General features: G+C 48.1%; 2 protein-coding genes across 8 annotated transcripts in view; one reads left to right on the top strand and one right to left on the bottom strand.

Moving 5' to 3' along the window:
• The window catches only part of fgf13a (fibroblast growth factor 13a), a 99,339-nt gene extending 84,689 nt beyond the window's left edge, over nt 1-14,650 (bottom strand). Inside the window, exons 1-2 of one of the 3 annotated variants that reach the window (XM_077021185.1) lie at nt 14,218-14,650; nt 9,925-10,101 (exon numbers count right to left, since the gene is read on the bottom strand). In XM_077021185.1, coding sequence (XP_076877300.1) covers nt 9,925-9,973 — 49 coding nt within the window. In that variant the 5' untranslated portion in view covers nt 9,974-10,101; nt 14,218-14,650. Of the gene's footprint in view, nt 1-9,924; nt 10,102-10,386; nt 10,541-14,217 lie in introns of those variants that run through there. The other 2 variants (XM_077021182.1, XM_077021183.1) reach the window with 2 other exon arrangements.
• f9a (coagulation factor IXa) lies at nt 11,221-24,869 on the top strand. 5 transcript variants are annotated; one of them, XM_077021180.1, is made up of 10 exons: nt 15,778-15,884; nt 17,660-17,856; nt 20,106-20,198; nt 20,355-20,530; nt 20,629-20,653; nt 20,808-20,921; nt 21,843-21,974; nt 22,544-22,827; nt 22,942-23,068; nt 23,263-24,869. In XM_077021180.1, the coding sequence occupies exons 3-10, from the start codon at nt 20,132-20,134 to the stop codon at nt 23,841-23,843; spliced, it is 1,506 nt and encodes a 501-aa protein (XP_076877295.1). In that variant the 5' UTR covers nt 15,778-15,884; nt 17,660-17,856; nt 20,106-20,131; the 3' UTR covers nt 23,844-24,869. The 5 variants fall into 5 exon arrangements, with proteins under 5 accessions (XP_076877293.1, XP_076877295.1, XP_076877294.1 ...); XM_077021179.1 differs by having other exon boundaries at nt 20,093-20,198; XM_077021178.1 differs by lacking the exon at nt 15,778-15,884 and adding an exon at nt 11,221-11,408 and having other exon boundaries at nt 17,660-20,198.
• Nucleotides 24,870-25,461: the final 592 nt, after the last annotated feature.

The following is a 25,461-nucleotide window of genomic DNA, read 5'->3' as shown; positions in this document are numbered from 1 at the left end:
GGGCAGGTGTAGAAGGGCACCAGAGGGGCAGGTGTAGAAGGACACCAGAGGGGCAGGTGTAGAAGGACACTAGAGGGGCAGGTGTAGAAGGGCACCAGAGGGGCAGGTGTAGAAGGACACCAGAGGGGCAGGTGTAGAAGGGCACTAGAGGGGCAGGTGTAGAAGGGCACCAGAGGGGCAGGTGTAGAAGGGCACTAGAGGGGCAGGTGTAGAAGGGCACCAGAGGGGCAGGTGTAGAAGGACACCAGAGGGGCAGGTGTAGAAGGGCACCAGAGGGGCAGGTGTAGAAGGGCACCAGAGGGGCAGGTGTAGAAGGGCACTAGAGGGGCAGGTGTAGAAGGGCACCAGAGGGGCAGGTGTAGAAGGGCACCAGAGGGGCAGGTGTAGAAGGGCACTAGAGGGGCAGGTGTAGAAGGGCACTAGAGGGGCAGGTGTAGAAGGGCACCAGAGGGGCAGGTGTAGAAGGGCACCAGAGGGGCAGGTGTAGAAGGGCACCAGAGGGGCAGGTGTAGAAGGACACTAGAGGGGCAGGTGTAGAAGGACACTAGAGGGGCAGGTGTAGAAGGGCACCAGAGGGGCAGGTGTAGAAGGGCACCAGAGGGGCAGGTGTAGACGGGCACCAGAGGGGCAGGTGTAGAAGGGCACTAGAGGGGCAGGTGTAGACGGGCACCAGAGGGGCAGGTGCCCGGGGCAGGTGTAGAAGGACACCAGAGGGGCAGGTGCCCAGGGCAGGTGTAGAAGGACACCAGAGGGGCAGGTGCCCGGGGCAGGTGTAGAAGGACACCAGAGGGGCAGGTGCCCGGGGCAGGTGTAGAAGGGCACTAGAGGGGCAGGTGTAGAAGGACACTAGAGGGGCAGGTGTAGAAGGGCACTAGAGGGGCAGGTGCCCGGGCAGGTGTAGAAGGGCACCAGAGGGGCAGGTGTAGAAGGACACTAGAGGGGCAGGTGTAGAAGGACACCAGAGGGGCAGGTGTATATATGTCGGCCTCCACTGCCTTCCCGTTATTGACAGAGCTCCCTCGGACCTGAGCGTGTGATGCTCCTTGGGGGCGGGTTTCCACCACACAGCACTATGTAGGACACTGGGGCTCCCAGCTGGGCCAGAGGAGACCATCGTCCCCACCCTCTCGCTTTAATGGGAAGAGACAGGAAAGAGGCAGAGATGAATCCCGCACACAGAAAACTCAATTACGCCAAAGCCCAGAGGATTAGCCTGGCGTCAGCAGCACTGGTGGTGCTCGTCCGTCGCCGCGGTGCACACCGCACACGCAAACGTGCACACGAAGACGCAGGGAACGGAGAGAACGCAGAAAAACAGAAAACAAAGAGAAGCAGATACTATAGATACTCTATAATAACAAACTGGCGAGCGAGTGAACCTCTCTGATCTATGGACACTGCAGCTCACTTTCATACACACACACACACACACACACACACACACACACACACACACACACACACGATGATGTCGTTTTTTTAATGCAGCATGTTACAAACAAACGCTTTTAGTTCGAGCCTCTACACCAGCGAGCATTAGCTCAGGTGTTAGCGGCTCTCTGCTGTCACATCCCTGCGCACGGCGTGTCCACACTAAACGCCTTGCAGGCATTGGAGGCCTGTGCAGTGCCACTGTCTACATTAAGGCTGCTCGTGAAATGTACCCGTTTGCAGATGTCTGGGGACCGGCACAACGCAATCGCCCTTCAGGCTGTAAACCAGCAGCCATCATTTATGAAGAATGAACTGTGTGTCATGGTTGACCCCCCCAGTGCAGCATCTGTTGAAATGAACAGGCCGGTGACCTTCAAGCACGTCTCCTCTCTTAGTCTGTGGTGCAGAGGCATTTAAAAAGCTTTGTAGGCCCAAACAAAAAGGTCGTCTTATTGCAAAGGGTGAGAAGAATGCGTGGCATACACTACCAATCTAAAGTTTAGACACAGCTGACTGAATGTATGTTTTGCATAGTATTAAAGCTTTTAGCTAATTGTTTATGCTTACGTTTGCTTCTAAGACAAATGTAAATAGTTAATGTTGATTGCTTGTATATGATTTTTTTTTCCAGAACAATTTGAAATTTTAAAGGGATTTTAATTGCCTCCTCAAAAAATGAATAAATTTTGCCCCTCATCCTACAAGCGCTCAGCATGCATGAAAATGTCTTCAGGGCATCACAGGTAACTGCATCATGAAGCTTGTGAAGAACACCAAAAGCATCCAAAACATCAGCCCTAACTGTCTAAACTAAGTTTACAATCTACATGGGCATGAACTTGGAGCCAGTTTTAAAACCATCCCATCAATCTGTGGGCCTTAATCTGTTGGACTGTACACCCATCTACCCGGGCATTACAGGGTGGTACAAATTTGTGTGGTTGTTAACAGCGTTCTAAAAGAAGTGAAGAGCTGATAATAGACCGAGTTTATTTACGAACGCTGCAATCCAGTGTCGCCCAGTGTCCTCCCAAGGTTTCTTTTCTAGGCTTCCTTTGGGGATTTTTCTTGCCCATGTCTTTGGCTTTGCTCTTGAAGGGTCTAGACATACAGGATGCTTTCAGACAATGGTCTATATTAACTAGCTGAGCATTGTTGAACATCAGAGCTTGCTAGGGAAGAGTTTCATTGAGTCAAAATGCATTCATCGACATTAGCAACACCGCCTGTGTTTGTGGCTCTGTAGGAAGGAGCTGGAGACACAGGGTGAGTAAACCTCGGCTGCGTTACAGGAGACGTAGGGGAAGCTCCAGTTCATCGCCGCTTTTCCGACGAGCTGGATCGCTTGGTGGGTTTGCACGAGCGAGTCGGAATGAAAGAGCCAGGAAAGCGGACCGAGCCATCCACAGATCGATGTGGTCAATAGCGTTAACCTCAGAGCAGGGCCCAGTCCCGGCTGTGTCTGGCCCTGTTCGCCCTTTACTAACGCTGCGGCTCAAACCGGTACGCCTCACCAGCCCCGCGGTGCAAGCCGGAGCCCACGCGGCCAGACCCAGGAAGTCCTGCCTGGTTATAAAATCCAGCCAGCAGACGGCAAATCTTGAGCTGCACCGAAGTGCTTAATTAGGCTTGTCTCTGAGGCTTGTTTGAAACTGCGCCAGAGACGTAAACTATAAATTTAAGCTAACTGTGCTTAAGTCAGATGGGTCTGGGGCTGATCAGTGAGGGGTGCTGTGCTACTGGGGCTTTGGAGCTCCATTTCTTAACTAGAACATGAGAGAAGGTCCACCATACTGCCAGCCAGGAGTGGGTGGAGGAGATTGACTGACACCCATCAATCAGGAACTGATCTGGTTAAGTAGACTCCTAGGGGCATTCGTCTGGGACGATCTCCCCCTGGGGACATCCAGGGTTACCTGTCATTCAGTGTCCCCTCCACTGACCCCTCCAGGAGTCGTTGTTGTAGGACAGTCTGGCATCCCAGCTCCGTGTCCCTGATCATGGACAGCAGCCCCAGAACAGCTTTGCCTACATCCTCTAGGCAAAATAATGGGTGTGAAGGCAGAGAAAACTCTGGCCATTTTAGAATCACTTCCGTGACCTTAGTCGACACTTCTGTATATGGGAGGAATCTCCAGGCGGCCCTTAGACCCAGAGCTGAGCATCATAAAACACAAAGGGAGTTCATGGAACCAACGGCAAGTCAGAAGTGCCTATTAAGGAGTCGAGCTGATTTATTGATCCTTGTATTGAACTGTGGCAGGCAGCAGTGAAAGAGATCCTCGCCGATCACTGCGTGGCCCATAGAGGAAGACTGTGCTACGAGCTGCTAGCCACTCGCTCTCCTGTTAAAGGAGGAATCGCGGTGTTATTTCAGACGAGTCGTCGTGTGTTATAACAATCTTTTCCCAGGGCGCTGCGTAAGAATGCTTCAATGACTGCCATGCCTGTTGTCAATGTGAACACTTCAAAATATAAACCAATGAATAAATAAAACAGCAGAGGTTCTGACGTTTGGTAAAGTGGTTAAAGCAGACCAAGCGATGGAGACACACTAGACGGTGAGTACAGCCGAACCCCGAGCCCAGAGAAGAGGCGAGATGACAAGCGCATGGCCTCCAGAACCAGGCTGACTCGCCGACTGCACTCCATCTTATTCATACGCAGCCGAAACCAGGATCCCATTACGGGGTGTGATACCCGTCCCTGGGGGAGAGATGCGGTCTCCTTCGGGACCAAACACAGGCTCGTCGGTGCTGTCGGATCGCGCCGCCGCAGACTTTGGATTTAAAACGTGAAGCTCTAGTGGTTTGGCACGGGATATTTGACATCTTATCCTGTGTATAATTACACTAATGCCAAGGTATGCGTAATACTGATATGACAGAGGTGGTCGTTTTCACAGCGTAAATGAAACGACTCGCTGCGTAATTGAAAGGATACGGCGCTTAAATGTAACCTTCGACCACCACAATGGTTCTGAGTCACTTCGCCAGCGTCGGATTTCACTCGCTATGAAGTGTCAGTCGACCCAGTAAGTGTGAGCGGAAGTGCTGAAAGAGCTCCGAAATGCGCATGTGCTGCCCTTCCCGCAAGAAGGTGCGCCTCTGTTCTCCGTGTACACTGGTCATGACCAGCCCCGTCGACAGGGGGGGACAACCGGGTCTGTTGTCCCGGGCCCCAGCAAGACTGTCAACGGGCCTGGTCATGACCTTTTTGAAAACAATGGCTCCTGGAACAAAACGTGCACTATGGATTCAAATACCTAACCAGCGCCTCATATTTTGAAAATCTTGTTTCCTGTAACAATAACGCGTCTCCAAAACCACGCTTACTGGCAGTCCCACGTGTGATTCAAGCGCCTCTAGCTGTTTGGGCTCCAGTTCCATCCACGTTTCCACGTGTGACTGCATCTTCACGTCTGTACAGCGCGCTGTCCATTTTGCTTTGTGGCAATGCCTTTTCTAAAAACAGGCCCTATAACTGAATTTGGACTGAACTGAATTAAAAACTGGGATGTAGGGTGCTTTGAGCTGACGTGTCCTAGTCTAGAAGCAGCGTCATTTCAGTCTAGCTGCAACACATCATGCTTCTACACAGGATGCATTTGTTTTCTGCTTTAAGTATGTAATAAAAAACAGATCTTTGTTAGGAACATTATGAATAACTGATATTTATGCACACTGATGCTCTTTGAAATATACCTCAGTAATGCATTTTCCAGATTGGCCATGTAAGCAAATCACAACAAAATCCATTAAAGTGAGACACCTTATTTCAACATAAACAAATAGCATGGATTATGCTTCTAGAACAAATAAATCCACCCAGATTTAAAGAAATCCGACAGACTAATTCCTCATGTCCTCATACTTTATACCATCAAAAGTGTCCATTTCACCTTCCATACCGAGTGGTGTGTGTTTGAATGCCTGCAGTGCCGTCACACTTTATAACACATGGGCCATTGAGGATTCATGCTGGCGATCTGTGTCTGTGCCCATTCCACTACAACCATCTCCAGACTCCCTGAACCCTGGTCTCCTCCTCGCAGAGATGCACACACACACACTGGCAATTACAATTACAATTACACACACACTGGCAATTACAAGACCAACATTTCAAAAGAAAAATCTTCATTTCCTCATTAACTTAGTTAGTGACTTTTTGTATATTGATGTTTTATATACAGTCTATAATGTTTAAAGGCATGCCCTGCACTATTCTATAGGAGTATCTGGTTTGATAATCTGCATGATTATTTTCAATGGCATGAACAGACACATTTATTGCCCATTTACCCACAGAACTTTAGAACATCAAAAGATTTTGTTTCAAAATGGACAAAAAGAAGCAGAGAAGCAGGAAGAGAGAAAGACAGACAGAGGAAGAGAGAGGGAGAGAGAGAGGGAGGGAGAGAGGGACAGAGATGGAGAGAGAGACAGAGGAAGAGAGAAAGAGGGAGGTAGAGAGAGTGACAGAGACAAAGGGAGAGAAAGAGAGGGAGAGGGAGGGAGGGAGGGAGGGAGAGACACAGAAAGAGAGAGAGAGACAGACAGAGGGAGAGAGAGGGGGAGGGAGAGAGGGAGAGAGAGAGACAGAGGGAGAGACAAAGACAGGGAGAGAGAGGGAGAGAGAGGGAGATAGAAGGAGAGGGGAGAGAGAGATGGAGAGAGAGAGAAACAGACAGAGGGGGAGAGAGAGACAGGGAGAGAAATGGCAGGACAGAGAGAGAAAGAGAGTGAGAGGGAAAGAGACAGAGACAGAGGGAGAGAGAGGGAGAGAGAGACAGGGAGAGAGATGACAGGACAGAGAGAGAAAGAGAGTGAGAGGGAGAGAGCATGAGCAAGAGAGAGAGATGGAGAGTGTGAGAGAGGGCAGAGAGCGATAGAGAGAGAGAGAGACAGAGAGAGTGAGAGAGAGAGAGAGAGAGAGAGAGAGAGAGAGAGAGAGAGAGAGAGAGAGAGAGAGGCATTAAGTGTTGACCTTCTAAGGTGAATGATGAGGCCTAGTAAATCGTGTTGTCCATTCTCAGGCAGGTATGAGTTCCAGAGAGTTTGTGAGGTTTGTGTGCCGGCAAGTTCACATCACTGTACGCATTACTGCACCACTCATATCAATGCAGGCAGGTTTTTGCCAAGTTTAAGAGTAAAGCCACCTGCTTTCGAGCCAGATGACAGAAACAATGAAAAGTCCCCACGAGACACCCAGTTCACTGATCCCTCACCTCACACTAAACACCAGCACAACAAACAACACGGTTCTGATTTACTATTTGTTCAGGCCCGGTTCCAGTCTCAGGAGTGCAGCTCCCACTTTTATGACCGCAATTCACCATAAATAAGAAGCAAGCACACATTTTTATTATAGTTTTCTAAAAGGTCCTGTGATGTCAGAGCGTCGGGCGGCCACGCCCCTCGTTTCACGCGTAGCAGGGCGAACTTTTTCAGGCCCATGTGGGACACACAAGGAGGCCAGCAAGGAGCTGGAGAAAAGGCGGGGCCAGGAACCAGGCAGCCAATAGGAGTGAACGGAATGGCACGGCCCCGGTGACAGAGAGACGAGCTACAGTGAGAGTCCTGGATCGATGGTCACCCGTTTCAGTGACCAGGGCAGGGATGCAGCCTGGTGGGGGTCTGGTGGTGGAGGTCTGGTGGGGGTCTGGTGGAGGTCTGATGGGGGTCTGGTGGTGGGGGTCTGGTGGGGGTCTGGTGGAGGTCTGGTGGAGGTCTGGTGGGGGTCTGATGGGGGTCTGATGGGGGTCTGATGGGGGTCTAGTGGGGGTCTGATGGGGGTCTGGTGGTGGGGGTCTGGTGGGGGTCTGGTGGAGGTCTGGTGGAGGTCTGGTGGGGGTCTGGTGGGGGTCTGGTGGTGGGGGTCTGGTGGAGGTCTGGTGGAGGTCTGGTGGAGGTCTGGTGGGGGTCTGGTGGAGGTCTGATGGGGGTCTGGTGGGGGTCTGGTGGGGGTCTGATGGGGGTCTGGTGGAGGTCTGATGGGGGTCTGGTGGGGGTCTGGTGGTGGAGGTCTGATGGGAGTCTGATGGGGGTCTGGTGGGGGTCTGGTGGGGGTCTGGTTGGGGTCTGATGGGGGTCTGGTGGGGGTCTGGTGGGGGTCTGATGGGGGTCTGATGGGGATCTGATGGGGGTCTGGTGGGGGTCTGATGGGGATCTGATGGGGGTCTGGTGGGGGTCTGGTGGTGGGGGTCTGGTGCAGATGGAGCCTTCATCCACAACACTGCTTGCCACAGGCTCCTGCCAGCACGTTTGCCCAGGTTTGACGATGCGATTACATTAGTGCACTGACAGTAGAACAATTGCAAATGTCCTGAAGTTTAACTTGTCACATCCTGTACAATCCCAGTATCACACATTTACCTTTTGAATCAAAACTAGATGCATTACTACTTTGAAGGGGCATATTGTCCAAAAAACAATAAATACCAACAAGAGAATACATAAATAAAAATGCACCTTAGAAATAGAACTGGAGAGAATGTCAAAAAGGATGAACATTAGAATCAAACTCTCTCCACCACCCCAGTGTGGATCCAAACCTCCTCTGTCTTCAGGTGACCCTCTCAGTAAGAGCTACAGACTACATGAGCGCCACCCCAGAGGACAGAACAGGCCCAGACAAGCAGGTTGTGGCCAGGCGCTTTGGAGCAGGGCACACACCAGCTCCAGTGCTTTCAGAGGGTCAAAGCCTCTCATGGCCATGTCTGTTGCTTCAGGACCAAGGCTGAAACAGGTCAAGATCTTCTGAAGCCTGAGGGAGACTGCACTTCTGTCCCCCACCACTAGGGGGTCTGCTGTCAGCCACAGAGCATATGTTACAGAAGCAAATGAACCTTAATACAGATATCATATGTAATGTGATTCTAAACAAACTAAATAATGTTGTTAAAGTGATTTTGAGCTGAAAATGCAACCATAACCCATAATAATGAGATGGTAGTATACTCAAAATATGATGTGTAGTACAGAAGTTGAGTAATACCATGCAAATCTGTTTTCCCATCCATACTGCTGAAGAAAGATGTGGATAAAATGAGGTTCTGAGTACACTGTTCTAGGAAGTCCATGTTCCGAGTAGACTATGTTCTGAGTACTCAACACAGAATGCAGATACTAGCATAAAAGTAGCAAGAAAATTACCACTAGGTTTATGGACAGATTCAAACCTAAAACAAGTAACATTTTGACAAACCTCTTGCCTTCCTTAAAAGTGAAACAGTTTGCAATATAAAAGGTTTAATATGTCCTGGATGCAGTTGCTACTGTCAGCAAAAACACATTATTATCTAATATTTAAAGAGAAGGACAGTGGTCAAAGCACACTGGCATATTCACTTCAACATTTTCTGGAATATTCTGATATAGTGATTATACAGGACATGCAAAGTAAACGGTCTTCTCTCTTCATTTCACACACGTGAGGTCTTTGATCACTACTGTCTGGTTACTACTGTTCGGTTACTTACTAGTGCGGCTTGACTTGCAAAATTAAAGAAAAATATGATAAAGAGAGTCCAATCATGAAAAACGGACAAAGTCATGTTTAACGACATGCTGCTATTTTTAGTTTTTACTTTTTTTTAATTAGTAAAATTTTGTTTCATATAATTTATTATTTCTAAGCATTACTTCTACGACATTATGGGGAAACTTCCTAGAGCCAAAAAATTATGCATTAATAAACACTGCCATGAGGGACAATGTAAACATTGCTTAATCATAACATAAAATCTATTCATTTGACGTTTTGGTGTATGAAAGACTTTGCCAGTGATTAGACAAACTTGGTCATGTTTTTCTTCTTGTAATTATGTATAATTATCTAATCATAATTATGCATTCCTGATGCTTTCAACAAAAGCAAGCACTGAAACTGCATGCCATCGCAAGCTCTCGTGCAAAAACCCTCAGCAAACGTTTCTTTGGCAACCCTGTATCCCCCTTTGTCTCCATGGCAATGGTTGGCCAGTTTACGTCCTGTTCCCGAGATGCAAGGGATCGTTTTTTTTACGCAATAGGTCATTTGCGCAGTAGCGACCCAAACAAACCGTGCACACGGCTTCTCGCATCGCAGGTAACGGCGACTGTGAACCGACCACTCTGGTTTTCCAGAACTATCCAGATGCAAGGCGGACGTGTGGAGTTCAACAGGGTACCTGTGACATGGGGCTTACGGCCACTACGTAAAACCTCATCTGTCATAGACAGACTCAATGTGGTCCCGTATGTGCGTTTTTTATCAATGCATCTAAACACAGAAAGGGAATATAAGTTTGTAAAATGTAAATTTTTATCACAACGTAGCATGGTTCTGTTAATAAACGCCTGTGGACTGTTTTGGGGCTGCGGGCGGGTTGTCTGCGCGTTGAGATGGTTGAGAAGACAAAGCCCTGGATGGGGGCTGCATGCGCACGCTCGCGTTTACCCAGTGATGGAGAGACAGCACTCAAGCATCGCAGGAGTCGCTTCTTACCCTTGGAAGCATCCTTTTCTTCTTTAGGTTTCGCCGCTTTCCCGCTCATAGATCCCAGTTTGGTTGTCTAATTCCCGGTTTAGACTAGAAGCGTTAGCTCCGATGTTTGCCCACTGTCTTTTCTATGAGATCCTTGTCAAATCCACAACAAAGGTACCAGGTGATGAGGCAAGGGCTCTATAAAAAAAAAACATTGAGAGAAATTATAGAAATCATTTATCTGTAGAATTCAAGACGTGATCAAACACGAAGCAGTTTCCTTCAGGCAGCGGTTAATGCCTGACTGACCAGTGCAGCTGAATGCAGCTCTCGTAAGAACAAAAGCAACGAGTTTCAAAAGCGCCGCGCGTTAGTAACAAGTCCGTCAAGAACCTTCAGAGACGTGTTGTCCAAGACTGACGGTGGTTTCAGATATTAAAGCATTTGAACCTCTCTTTAAACGTCAATCTCTGTTTATCTTACCGTATCCCCTTCACATTTCCTCCTACATTAATGCACATTGATGTAGAAAGACGCATCCACCATGAATATCGCTGTGCTCCATATAAAATCACGAACCCTCTCTGCTGTAGCAAGCGAACGAAAACCAGAGAGAAAAGAGAGAGAGGGGTTCCGTCGAGAGTCAGCCCACGTCAGCTGTGACACACACGCACAAAAAACCCGAGGAACCACCTTATGAAACCACAAAAGGGAATATCGTATCCTTATATATATATATATATATATATATATATATATATATATATATATATATATATATATATATATATATATATATATATATAAAATACATATATATACAATACCCGTGGGTTTATAACTATAATGTTTATCACAGTATTAAGCAAGATTAATATGTTTGTTGATATGTTTTCGTTATATTAACGCATCAAACATATGTCGATGTGTTTTACGGACCCCAAAACTATTCAACAGGGTAAGAGCTACAAAACTGTAAATAATGTGGTGATGAATAATGATCTGTTGAGAATATAATTGGAAGAAACGCACTCCAGCCCACTTACCACTCATTCGTTTCATTTTGGATTATATTTCATGCCCACTTATTTCAGAATAGTGAGAGTGTGTTGGAGTGGGTGGATGTGAACCAGTGTTAGTAGGGGGTGCTTCACGCAGCCTACGGCCCGTGTCCTCCAGAGCACGTGCGCGATCAAACGTGACTTTACACCTGCTTCTGTGACTGGCCTTCCTGTACCCCGCCGGTATTCACGACAAGGGTATAAGTAACGATATCGCGTGGGCGCCGGTCAAAAATACAGATGTGGAGACGCTGAATCGATGCGTTCAGTAAGACGAGATCAGTCGTGTCAGGCCGCTTCTGATCAATGAACTCGGAGGTCACCGAAAGGGTGACCCGGTGAAGGGTGCTGTCGGAAGAGGTCACTCCTGCAGCTGTCACTAATGGTAGACTCATGACTGTAACGAAGTCACACTGGGCTTGTGGGAAATGTGAGTCAATACATGTATGTACTGAATTATTTTTTACTTGATTGTGATCGTTATCCTAATATAACATGTGTTAATGACATAATATGTATTAATAGGCAAGACATGACAAGACAAGTTTATTTTACTGGTACGTTTCATACACGCAATTATTTAAGCTGCTCTACCAAAATAATCTACTGAAATTTATTTGAAGTAAAAAAAAAAAAACAAACCTCAATTAAAAGGCTCTAACATGCTCACAGAAAGCTGCGGAACAGAACCTTAAACCTAACCACAGGCTGGATCAAAAACAGAGCTTTAAATCTAACCACACGCTGGATCAAGTTAGTTTGAAGGCACAAGCTAAGCTCTACTGAAGAGATAAATGGTCTAGTTTCCATCACTGTACTTGTAGCAGCCTTCAGATTTCACAGAACGTGTCGACCTTCTCCTCTGAACTGTGTGTGTTATTTTGTTCCTTTTCGTTTTGTGCAACACCACATGCTGCTAATAAACATGTCAGCCATGACACTGCATGGTGATTTAGTGCGGAGGGGGTGCCTTTGGCAGAAAGGACATCAGTGAGTGTGCCTGTCTCTAGCTCTGACATGTCCAGTTGGTTGTTGTCCTCAGTCTCAGTCCCAGAAAGACAGCAGTGCCGGTTTGTCCAACTGGCAGCACTTTGAAGTACTTTGCTGGGTCACTGAGGCAAAGGTTTTAGCTTCACAGTGCCTTCATAGTGCCTTCAGAGTGTGTTCAGAGTGTGTTCAGAGTGTCTTGATAGTGTGTTCACAGTGCCTTCAGAGGGCCTTCAGAGTGCGTTCAGAGTGCGTTCAGAGTGCCTTCATAGTGCCTTCATAGTGCCTTCGATGCACGCTGGCCTCTACCACAGGGTCACTGAAATACACAGCAAGTAGCTGCTGCTGAATATACAAAGCAGACCGAGTCCAGCACAGACTTACTTCATGTAGGCAGACTCCAGCATAGACTGACTCTCAGACAGACTGACTCCAGTTCAGGCTGACTCCAGGACAGACTTCACATAAGTAGACTTAAGCGCAGACTGACTCTAACAGACTGACTCCATGTAGGCAGACTCTACCACAGACTGACTCCACACAAAGTGACTCCAGCACACACTGACCCCAGCACAGACTGACTCCATGTAGACAGACTCTAACACAGGCTGACTCCACTGAGTGAATCCAACACTGACTGACTTCAGCACAGACTGACTCCAGCACACACTGACTCCATGTAAGAGGATTCCAGCACAGACTGACTCCATGTAAACAGACTCTACCACAGACTGACTCCACTGAGTGACTCCAACACTGACTGAATTCAGCACAGACTGACTCCAACACAGACTGACTCCATGTAGGCAGACTCTAGCACAGACTGACTCCACACAAAGTGACTCCAGCACACACTGACCCCAGCACACACTGACTCCATGTAAGAAGACTGCAGCACAGACTGACTCCATGTAGACAGACTCTAACACAGGCTGACTCTACTGAGTGAATCCAACACTGACTGACTTCAACACAGACTGTCTCCAGCATAAGGTAAATTTTCCTTACCATAGATGAAAAAGCGATATACCATTATTAGAAGGGTTAGTCATGCTCCGCTCATATGTACCTCCTGCACGTCTTCCTCTGATGGTCACATGACATGGCCCTCTGCCAATGACAGTCGCCCATGTGTCTTATTTTATTATTCTAACTCTATAGGGTGGTATTTAATGGTGTGAGGTTCCCCAGCATACTAAAAACGGCTTTAATGGTTGGGATTTTAATACGATACTTCAACTAATTTAAGGTGATGTCCAAATGTGAGTTTGAGTTGCCAACGTGTAATTGTGTGTTAATTTAACATCTGTTAAAAAGACAGACACCAGGATGAATCGATTTCTTCCATCTCAAAAAGCACTCAGGTGTGCTGCTTTTAGAGAATCGGTTCTGGTACCGTATGGAATTGTTCTTAAAATAATTTTCTAGGACAGAGAGAAGCGTTGTAGGAATCAAGCGAAGGCGAGATGTTTGAGGAGAGCTACTGCGTCTGTGGGGTTAGGAAATGAGTTCTGGATAAGACTGATACAGGAACAATATTCTGGCAAAATTAACAATTAGTATTTTGCTAATCTGACTTTGCTCTAAAGGAACTATATATAATTGTGTATACCCGTTCAACAGACTTAACAACCCATGAAGGCTTTTCAGGTAAAATTCATAATTGGTAACTGCTATTCAATTTCTGGTAGTCATATATAAAAATTATTAATTAAATTTTATTTATAAATTAAATATATTAAATAAATATTTATATTTAAATTCACTTCATTTATTAAATAAATTAAATATATTAAGTAAAAAAACAGACCAAACTGACTAATCAGAAAAGTGTGTGTGGTTCTACAGAGAGCTGCATGTAGCGCATATTGAAGAAATAATATTAAAATACCATATAGGCTGTGTGTGACCAAACGTCCACTCACTGGCCCGGCCAGGTCATAAATCATTTTTCTGTCTTTTCCTGCACATTTAGCTTAAGTCTGCGTTTTCAGACCTAATGTTTCATCACCCAGCAGCACATGTTAGCCTCGAGGTGGGATCTCATGTGGGATTCAATTTTTCCCATTACCACACTTCTGTACATCTATCAGAGGTACATGCAGGCTCTAGTCAGCTGGCCAGCTTTAATTTTTGAACATTTCCAATTCCATCCAGCCGTGACCCCTGATTGGCCCTGCTAGAACCTCTGCTCAGCTCTCCATAGACCACACAGTCCTTCAATCTGAAGCAGGGTACATCGTGTAAGAAATTTGTCATTACTCACCAGTGATGCACAGTGTACAATGTAAAAACTCATTAGACTTCCCCAAGACGAGTAAACCTTCAAACCTTCTGCCCCGACCACGTGCAGAAGTGATGCGTTTCTCGGTGGAGGCACCGGCAGAGAACCCGCTTCAGAACACGGATGAACTCCAGAGACCACCAGCTAGTGTTTCCTACCAGTGGTTTAATCTGCGTGTAGATCTCCGCAAATTTCCAGGGGCGTGGAAATATCTGAAGATCTCCACCTTCCTCCCACGTTCTCCTCTGAGCTCTGGGGCCTTGTGGATGACTCACGGGGGGGTGGTCAGCTGGAGGGAGACGTCGGGCTCTGTACAGTGAGAGACGGATAAAGAGCCCAAGTGCAAGTTGCCCACTAGCATGAGCAGACTGGAACACGCGTGTGTTTGTACACGTTTTGCCCATTCAACACTAAAGCAGCATGTTCAACCATCGTTCAACCAAAAGTTAAACAGCCATGTAACAATGTGTAAAGGGTAAAGTAGGAACTGTGAGGTTCATTCCCAGATCATAGTGTTTACCAGGCTTTAAATACACGGTGCATCATCTGACTTGGGCTGCTTGGGTTTACAAGCCACTAGCTTCTGCTTTTTGGACGCACACGGTTCTGTTTGCCTCAAATGTGGAATCTAAAACCACAGACATGCATGGAATTCTGGGCAGAAGACAAGTGCTCCTCCCCCCACTCTTACACTCCTCCCCCCACTCCTACACTCCTCCCCCCACACTTACACTCCTCCCCCCACTCCTACACTCCTCCCCCCACACTTACACTCCTCCCCCCACTCCTACACTCCTCCCCCCACACTTACACTCCTCCCCCCACTCTTATACCCCTCCCCCCACTCTTATACCCCTCCCCCCACTCTTACACTCCTCCCCCCACTCTTATACCCCTCCCCCACTCCTATACTCCTCCCCCCACTCTTACACTCCTCCCCCCACTCTTATACCCCTCCCCCCACTCCTATACTCCTCCCCCCACTCTTACACTTCTCCCCCCACTCTTACACTCCTCCCCCCACTCTTATACCCCTCCCCCACTCCTACACCCCTCCCCTCTCTCATACACTCTTCCCCCCACTCCTACACCCCTCCCCTCTCTCATACACTCCTCCCCCCACTCTTACACTCCTCCACTCTCTCATACACTCCTCCCCTCTCTCCTATACTCCTCCCCCCACTCTTACACTCCTCCCCCCACTCTTACACTCTTCCCCCCATGCTTACACTCTTCCCCCCACGCTTACACTCCTCCCCCCACTCTTACACTCCTCCCCCCACTCTTACACTCCTCCCCCCACTCCTATACTCCTCCCCCCACTCTTACACTCCTCCCCCCACTCCTACACTCCTCCCCCCCTCTCTTCTACACTCCTCCCCTCTCTGTCCCATTCCCCCTACACTCCTCCCCTCTCTCCTACATCTTCCCCTCTCTCATACACTCCTCCCCTCTCTCCTACACTCCTCCCCCCACTCCTATACTCCTCCCCCCACTCTTACACTCCTCCCCCCTCTCCTACACTTCTCCTCCCACTCTCTCCTACACTCATTCCCATACAATACCACAACTGATCCTGGATCAGGATAGCAAAGCCCAAGTACGCAACCACAGACCGAACAGCCGCCCGAAAATAAGGAAGAAAACAAGTGAGTAAAATGTTTGTGACTCCGTTTGCCGCTCACGTAAAGCGTCCGTTTCATTTCATCCTCTGACTAAATATGAAGACTGTTTGAATGTCGGCGGCCCGGGTTGGGCTGCCAGCGTGGGTGTGAAACATTACCCTGTGTGGCTGGCAGGATAACCGGTCTAATTAACCGAGGTATACTTTTACAAATACCACATTCATGTCAGTGATTGCATCCAGGGGGCGGAGACCGCGGGGCAGAGCTTTGAAGCCTGCAGTCTTTCCATTTATAACTGCTGGTGGTGACGGGGCGAAAGTGCTTTAAAATAGAGCAGATGGACATACAACAAGGTCTTAGTTTCTCTTCAACAAGATCTCATGATTCATATTAATGTTCATTACGAACATGGTAAAAGCTGCATTTGAATACAGGATATATATGTAACATATATACCCTTAAATATATACCCTATACCCTAACAAACACTGACCCTGAGTCACACACACTCAAATGCAGTCCAGGCACGTGTTTAAACGCAGCGTATCCAACACACGTAACAGCAGCAGGTCTCATTCCCTGACAGAAATTTGGGCGCAAACCACCTCGTACTCCCCAGCAAAACCATCTGGTGATGATGAGAGCTGCTTTCTCTAGAATGTTCTTTAACCCTCAAAAGCAACATAAATCCTGGCAGTACCCGACGTCCCCGGGGCACACAGACAGCAGGTGATCCGTGTGCAAAATGACATGTGATTAACTTAAATAAGAACCTGAGCTGGTGCTGTGATTGAGAACACACCCACACACACTCCAGGGTCCCAGCAGCAGCACCGCTGTGGTAAACGTCACACGTAAAGAAGCCATCGGCTTTTCACTTCTGTATTTCCCGGAGAGACAGATGGACCTGGTGCTGGCGTGATATGCAGGCTGTCCTGCTGTTCTTTGGAGCCTGGTGCGTCTTGCTTTTCAAGCAAAGATGATGTTCTGGTGGGTTTTCAGAGTTTTCTCTGTAGTTCTCTGTTTGAGACTCTATTTTTTAGGTTGATCTCAGCAACCTGATCTCCCTTCTTCACACGTCTCCAGAGACGAGTCAGTTTCTTCTAAGGAGAACAGAAACTCACCAGCCAGTGTCCTCATTAAATATTAAAAGAGAGAGAGAAATAAACGCAAGCACAGTAGCGACGGTTCACACTCTCAGATGTTCCAAATAGTATCACATATGTCTTGATCTATAGACACAAGCCTCGCCATGAGCCTACATACTGTATGATGATGATGCGTAGATCAACGGAAGGCAGGGGGATTTAGATGTGGACAGGGAGGTCTTCTTAAACTACAGTGTGCAGACCCTCCGAGGGTGACACCCCCTGCAGGGTGACGGTGGCTGTCCCATTGGCCGACCCAGTGAGCTGGCTATATACTCATCAGCGTGAGGCTTCTGGCTCATAGTCAGGGTATTGGTTCTTTGGGTCTACCTGCAGGTACCAGGTATGAAGGAGGAGGAAGAGGAGCGTGGTTCTGCAGTCTATGGACGGGTTTAGGGGGGCAGGCCAAAGCCAGGCCGAACACTGTAGCACTGGTGTTGAGACACACACCTCTGCAGTGTCTCCTCACTCCCTCACACAGTTCATAGAGGCTTTAGTCCACTGGGAGGGGGCGTCGTCAGGGTGGGGCCGAGTGAAAGACACGTACCTGAAGAGGTAGAAGGAGAGGAGCAGGGAGGAGAGGAGCAGCACTAGGTGTTAGGTGACGAGGGACCCTGCTATCGATCGCTCTGATTCTGTTTTTATCTACAGGTTCCAGCTGTCACTGCCTCCACATCCATCGCACTAATTGGAGACGGCACCTCTTCCCGTCTGCATCACGATCCACGGCACAACCGCCCTCCACACACCAGGCACTAGAGATCAATGAGCCGCCATCTAAATCAGCTCATGTGCGTCCACATCACTAATAGTCTTCCCTAAAAGATGGCCTACATCCCACAGAAGAGGTGAGAGGTTGACGATTAGAACCACGCTGCTTTATCTCCTTCAGTCTCACAAAGGAGACTCAGCACATCTCCATCTGTCTCATGAAGGAACAGCTGCATGTCCTTCAGTCTCATGAAAGAGCCGCTGCACATCTCCTTCAGTCTCACGAAGGAGTAGCTGCATGTCTCCTTCAGTCTCGCGAAGGAGCCTCTGCACATCTCCTTCAGTCTCACGAAGGAGTAGCTGCATGTCTCCTTCAGTCTCACGAAGGAGTAGCTGCATGTCTCCTTCAGTCTCACGAAGGAGCCGCTGCACATCTCCTTCAGTCTCACAAAGGAGACTCAGCACATCTCCATCTGTCTCATGAAGGAACAGCTGCATGTCCTTCAGTCTCATGAAAGAGCCGCTGCACATCTCCTTCAGTCTCACGAAGGAGTAGCTGCACGTCTCCTTCAGTCTCACAGCAGAGCCACTGCACGTCTCCTTCAGCCTCGTGAAGGAGCCTCTGCACGTCTCCTTCAGTCTCGCGAAGGAGCCGCTGCACGTCTCCTTCAGTCTCACGAAGGAGCCGCTGCACGTCTCCTTCAGTCTCGTGAAGGAGCCGCTGCACGTCTCCTTCAGTCTCACGAAGGAGCCGCAGCTGCCTTTCCAGGCTCCATGTCTCTTTGCCTCTACCTCCATGACTGAGGTGACCTGGTTGGAGAGAAATCAATACACTTTTCATTGCGTTACGTAAGGTATGGATGTGCAGTTGAAGACTGTTCCAAGGGCAGTGGGTTTTACAGCAATTAAGAGAAGCAAATTAAAAAAGTTTGGAGTGATGTAGTCATAATTATTCATGCTCTTTAAACTGGCCTTGGGCTACAATTACGCAGTTTGTTGATTGTGTTGGAGGGAAGGCTCTTATTCACACCCCCTTTTGCGCCTAAAAAACTTTTTGCCACTGTGGCCTCCGTGGATCAAGTGGCTCTCACACATTGGGGTTGACGGCAGGCGTTTATTACTTAGGCATGAATAATGCAGACCATTAATGGCTGGCTGAGAGGCGGAAGACCCGGTCGATATAACCGCTCCATTGGAGAGGCTCAGGGGCACAGAGGGACCGGCCGCGTCCAAAACCACAGGCTGCTAGTGGAGTTGAAGTGCAGACCAAATTTCCTGGAGTGTGCTTTTCCAGCTCTGGTGGCCCTCACTTGCCCTTGATACCTCAGGTACTTGTGGTTAGGGGCACGTCTGTGGGGCACGTCTGTGAGGTGGATTGGAGCTCAGCCCAGCCTTCGTTTAACCTCTCCTCCTCTCGGAGGTGGGCACTGTGGTGGGCAGCAGAGGTCATGAACTCAGATCTCCAATGGGGTGAAATGAGGCTAATAGAAGATGGAAGTGAACCGACAGCCACAGTGTTTGTGTGTGTGTGTGTGTGTGTGTGTGTGTGTGTGGGGGGGGGGGGTTCACCTCGCTTCAGACAAACACAGTATACGCTGAACTTGGTAGTTTTGGTAGTCACCACACCAGAGAAGAGGAGAGTACAACATAAACCTCAAAGCATTCACATTCTGTTTGGTTTTATAACCACACCAAACCGTCAACGCTTTGGACACATTAGTTGGTGTATGACTGCCATCTAGTGGGGAATAAAGGCATATAACATAACATTGAATTAATCGAGGACGGCAAGAGAACAGATTCAGCTGCGGTTAACTTTTTATTATAACATAATAGAAATTAATGAGATCTTTTTGGTGAAATGTTCCAACGTTCATTATTTTATCTGATGGATTTATTAGTGTTTTTCATGTCACTGCAGGCAGTGTATATACGTGATACACTGCTCAGGTTCACTAGCTATTCCAGGTTAACATGATTTGATTTCAAGTAGTTTAAGCATAGTTGAAGGTCAATTAAAATTAAAGAACAATTATGACCCTCTGCCAGACCTTATCAGGGAAAGACACATTGTTCAGATTTAAATGACACTGGATAAGCTTAATAAAAAGCCCACTTTTGCAGATATTTGTATGTTTTCTCTTTCTGGGACTCACTCTCACTCACTCTCTCTCACACATACACACACACACACACACGCGCACACACGCGCACACACACACACACACACACACACACACACACTCTCACTCACTCACTCACTCACACACACACACAAACACACACACAAACACTGCAGAATGGTCTGTGTGGGTAGAACAAACACCCTGTTGTACTTTGGAGTCCTGGCTCAGGAGATCTGACCTCTCACAGAAGTCTCTCCCAGTGCATGAACAGACAGATCTGAGCAGCATGACGATCCTCTCTCTGATGTTCCTCTCATGGGCACTGCTACAGCAGCGTCTCCACACCTCAGCAGGTATAACCATCCACACCTCACGTCACACCTACAGATGGATCTGGATCTGATGGTCACAAGCTCTTTCTCTAGTGGAAGAAAAAGTGATCAGAAAAAGCTAAATATTTGGTTTTAAGGTTCTATCTCCCACCGCTGCCTCTCTCTGTCTCCCCCCAGCTCCCAGGCCAGTGTTCCTGGGAATGGAGGATGCGACCGACGTTCTGGGTCGGCACCGGCGCGCCAACACTGGAGCCTTCGAGGAGTTTCTTCAGGGTAATGTGGAGAGGGAGTGCATGGAGGAGAGGTGTACTCTGGAGGAGGCCAGGGAGGCCTTCGAGAACAACGAGAAAACAGTGAGTGAACAACAGCAGATCCCAGAGGTCTACATCGCTCTCCCTCACAGCCCCGGAGAAGCGGCAGAAACCTGACGCCTTCTTCCAATGTTTTTCAGATGGAGTTTTGGGCGGGTTACGTCGGTACGTCCTGCGCTTAATCATTTACTGCGATATTGACTCAAATGGACGTAGCGGTGACCTGTTTTTGTGTATCTGATCAGAGGGAAGGACATGGGACACATTTGAAAGCGTGATATACAGATTATGTATATACACTTTGCATTCTGTCCTTCAGAGGGAAACCAGTGCAAGTCATTGCCGTGTAAGAACCAGGGCACGTGTGAGCATCAGGGCGGCACGTACACGTGCAACTGCCAGCCAGGTTTCACTGGCCGGAACTGTGAAATAGGTAAGAGCCGAGCATGACTGATCCAGGGTGAGCCTGACGTGAGAACTGCGTGACGTGAGAGCTGCGTGACGTGGCGAGGTTCACTCCTATGGAACGCCAAAGTGGTCAAAATTTGTCTCAAACTAAATGCATTTGATTTGTAATACGACAAAAAAGCAGCATTTTGGAAATAGGACAAAGGGTACCATTTTTTAATTAAACATGGGCAATTAAACTAAATTAGGAGTGTTATCGGTCAGTTTCTCTGGTAGTTCCGCTACCATCATGAACAAAACAGCCCATCGTGTACAAAGCTAAAAGATGAAAAAAAACTCATTTTCAGTAATTTTTCACTGAAATACCTTTTGCGTCGAGTCACTTATTCGTAATTGGATTAGGTTAGCTACCTAAGTAAATTAAGTTAGGCTAACTGGCTAATTATGGATGAACTTTAATTTGTCAATTTGTAGTGTTTGAATTTGACAAAAGTTTATCCTTTTAAAATGCATCTTACCTCGTTAATATGGATGTAGATCAGGTCCAGGGTTGTCTGCTAATAGCAGTCGAGTGCAGTCGTTAATTGATGGTTCTGGTCTGACCATGTTCGTGAGCGATTGGTGGAAAAAAGTTGTTTGTCAAAACTCTATTGGTTGTCAAAAATGTCAGGAGGAGCTCATTATCGTAATACAGAATGGCATTTTTAACACGTTTGGATGGACACAAAAGTGACATAAAAAAGGGCGTTTCAGAGCACTTAGTAGTGTTCTGTACGGAGTTTTAAACTAACATTTATACTCCGTTTAAACTAACATTGTTTTTTGCGGCGTAAAAACCTCCAAAACACCACTTTTTTCTCGCTTTACAAATCAAATGCGTTTAGTTTGAGACAAATTTTGTCCACATTGGCGTTCCATACACTCTTGCTTTGTTGACACTGAGCAGTGACGGCGAGGAACTGCGAGCACAACAATGGCGGCTGCGCGCACTTCTGCGCCACCGGGGGGAGCCGTGGAGCACAGTGTTCCTGCGCAACGGGATACAAGCTGGTGGGCGAGGTCAAGTGTCAGCCTGAAGGTGAGGCCCATCTCCACACGAACCCGACTCCCTGTGACGTTTCTGCACTTTGGGTGTTGACGGTTTTATCTTGTGCCTATGTCACCTTAAGCCAGTGGTTCTCAAACTTTTTCTATCATTCCTCACCTCAGAAGAAGGGGAGATTCCACGCCCCAAATACAAATGCTAATTTTAAATTTTATAATTTCTTGAACTAAAATCAATAGGGGTGGCGAACGTAATTTGTTGACCGGGGGGGGGGGGGTGGCGAACATGATCTGTTGATGGGGGGATGGCGGCAAAAGTAATTTGTTGACCGTGGGGGCCGATACAAATGCAGAATCTAGCCCTGGTTCACACTGTTCCGCAGACATTTTAAACATGCGGGGCTTATGAAAACGAGCAGGCATTAAAACAACAGGCTTAAAAAGGTTCATTTCTTCCAATTGCTTGCGCCCCACCTGCAATACCCATGTGCCCCACTAGTGGGGTGCGCCCCACACTTTGAGAAACGCTGCCTTAAGCCAAGTGATTGATGGTGCCTTTCAGAGGCTTTTGGAGACGTGCTGTATGTGTTCATGTGTTCCCAGTGACATTTCCATGCGGCGTGAGGAAGCTGAGCATGGGGGGCGTTGCCAGATCTTTAGGTTCCATCACAGGTAACAGCACAGGGACTCGCCCCAAAAGATCTACTAGCCCCAGGACCCCCCCCACCAACCAGACCACCAGCCCAGCAGATCAGGTCCCGGGCACAGGGCCACAGGCCCCTCGGCCTGGGCCACAAACATGGGTGTATAACACCACGGAGGAGCCTAAGACAAGGGACCGGATCATCGGTGGGAGCCGGGCATCACCAGGGGAAATTCCCTGGCAGGTATTGGGGGAGGGAGTCTGTGGTCTCAGAGCAACACCCCCAGTACAGACAAGCTCTCAACTACAGGTTAGCTAGCGTACTGCACGGGTAAGAGCGTGGTTTCCCGTCCTGTAGGTGGCGCTGATTGTGCGGTCCACACAGCAGGTGTTCTGCGGAGGGTCCATTCTGAGCGAGCTGTGGATCATTACAGCGGCGCACTGTCTGAAGGAGAGTAAGGACAAAGCGTTCTTCGTCAGAGTGGGTAAGACTCCGGACCAGCGGGACCAGCACGGTCCAACCACCGAACGGCTCTCTCAGAACACAGGACATGTGGAGAAATGCTTCAGGCTCGTCGTAATCAAGTCTGCAGCAGATGTTCTCAGTGTTTAAACGAGATAAGTTCACATTAAACACATTAAAGGCTTTTACACTCACGCTCAATACCGCGCCCCACAGGCGAGCTCGACGTGTCCCGCATTGAGGGGACCGAGCAGGACCTGGAGGTGGAGAAGGCCGTCCCGCACCCGCGCTACGACCCCACCGTCAGCACCTACAACCACGACGTCGCTCTGCTGCGCCTGCGCGACCCCGTCCAGTTCTCGGACCGGGTGCGGCCCGTGTGCTTGGGGCCCAAGGCCTTCGCGGACGCGCTGCTCCACTCCGACACGCTGGCCGTGGTCAGCGGCTGGGGCCGGCTGCGCTTCAACGGGCGACCAGCGGAGGCGCTGCAGAAGATCGAGGTGCCGTACGTGGAGCGGTCCGAGTGCAAGGACAGCAGCAGCGACCGAATCACACAGTACATGTTCTGCGCCGGCTACATGGAGGGCGCCAAGGATGCGTGCCAAGGCGACAGCGGCGGACCGCACGCCACGCGCTTCCGCGACACCTGGTTCCTGACGGGCATCGTTAGCTGGGGCGAGGAGTGTGCCAAGAAGGGCAAGTTTGGTGTGTACACTCGCGTGGCCAACTACTACAAATGGATCCAGTACGTGATGGGGATCACCAAGAAACTGCCGGTTAACGATGTCGAGCCGTGATTACGAGGACGTCGACACGGCGGACTAACGGTGGATCTACGATCGAATCGATGGATCTACGCGCATTTGCCAGGGTGACACACTGATGCTCCGTTGACTGCTTTACTAAAACATTTGAATTTCAGTTTAGTTTTTCTGTATGAATTTCTAGATTGTGTCATCTGGGAACAGAACACATAGCTGATGAAATTGAGACACTTGCGCAAATGGACAGTTAATCGTCAAGGGCTTTCGGTGATTTTCTAGACTTGATATGCAGACCTCATGTGCACATCGACTTCACGTGGTGCATGAAAACATATGTAGTACGTGCAGAACAAGGTGTGCACAGCACCAAGGTCATGGGGTCAATACCCAGTGAGTACACACACCGCTGAAGAACACATGAAACACCCCCCCCCCCCCCCACCCTGGATGAGGCCTGTGTGCTGAGAATGTAATTATGCATAATTCTTTTCTTAAAGAATAGCGCAGATGACATACCTGTGGTAAATAATGTAGTAGGCACTGTCATGAGTCTCGTGTTACGCTCTGATACTTTATATAATCAGAATGTATAAAGAAGGCAAATTAGAAGTTCAGAGAAGTTTGCAAACTTTGGGAACAGTTAAACAAGTGTCACAAACGTATTGGACAGTCAGAAATTGCTTGGCTGCGGACAAATTCATGTCGAAGTCCGAAAAGTAAACACACAGCTTTGAACTGACACACTTCAGATAGTTGGATCAAGGAGACACACATGAGAAAATCTGAAGCTTGAAACCTACTTAGCATTTCAAGAGTCAGCACCAAAAGTGTCCTAGAATGGGAGAAGCACTAGTTCTGACCCGTCATCACAGGAACCCTGACAGCAATCCTGCCTGTGCCTTCCAGCAAGACAGGCACCACACCATCTCTCTTTTGGTGAATCTCCGTTATCCTCGACAACTTCATGTGACCCAAGTTATATAGTTAAAATGTACTGTTGAGTTAGAGACAGAAAGTGGTATGAGAGAATCATATGAGGGTCTACGGTTATCATTTTCTAGAAAACAATTTATTTATTTAAACAGAATTGCCAGAGGACTGTACAAAAACATTAACATAATTATAATGACTATTACATTCACAATAAAGTCAATATGCAGAAATGTCCCTTCCCCCTAGAAACTGAATAATTTATTGACATAATTTAGTGCTCTTTAGGCAAATTAATATGGGAACAACGTTAAGGTATTGAGACGTGACTTGGGGAGTTACAGAGTTGTGTCTTTGACAATCTGGAACTGCGTTTTTGTGCCGTGAGGGAACAGCTTGATAGCAAAATAAATAAATAACCAACATAAGATGTGTGTACTTTAGAGACGCTCCCCTGCCTCGCTGAGCTCATTTCCACTTCAAGGCCTGGGATATCAAAGGCAGGCCTCCAACCGGGACCTTGATTTGATGTGGTAAATTCATATAAGTCTGCAATCAATATTTAATTAAGCGCTTGACACTGTGCGTACATTTCATGATCGTGGTACGAACTCTTCCAATAGGAAGCCTAGATTAACCTTGCTCTGATTGGTTGGGAGAACACGACGGCATGCATGCGAAACGTGGAGGGAGCGAACTGTGTGTCCCGCCATGCACGTGC

The sequence above is a fragment of the Brachyhypopomus gauderio genome, chromosome 11, assembly GCF_052324685.1.
Source record: "Brachyhypopomus gauderio isolate BG-103 chromosome 11, BGAUD_0.2, whole genome shotgun sequence".
Lineage (NCBI taxonomy): Eukaryota > Metazoa > Chordata > Actinopteri > Gymnotiformes > Hypopomidae > Brachyhypopomus > Brachyhypopomus gauderio.
The sequence above is the reverse complement of the archived record's forward strand: the minus strand, read 5'-3'. Positions and strand labels throughout refer to the sequence as shown.

What these genes read in the sequence shown, in the direction of transcription:
- f9a (XM_077021178.1), top strand. Translation starts at nt 20,132, where the DNA reads ATGACGATCCTCTCTCTGATGTTCCTCTCATGGGCACTGCTACAGCAG. An exon ending in GCGTCTCCACACCTCAGCAG is followed by an intron (nt 20,199 to 20,354) that starts GTATAACCATCC and finishes GTCTCCCCCCAG; the next exon opens with CTCCCAGGCCAGTGTTCCTG. An exon ending in AGCGTTCTTCGTCAGAGTGG is followed by an intron (nt 23,069 to 23,262) that starts GTAAGACTCCGG and finishes CGCGCCCCACAG; the next exon opens with GCGAGCTCGACGTGTCCCGC.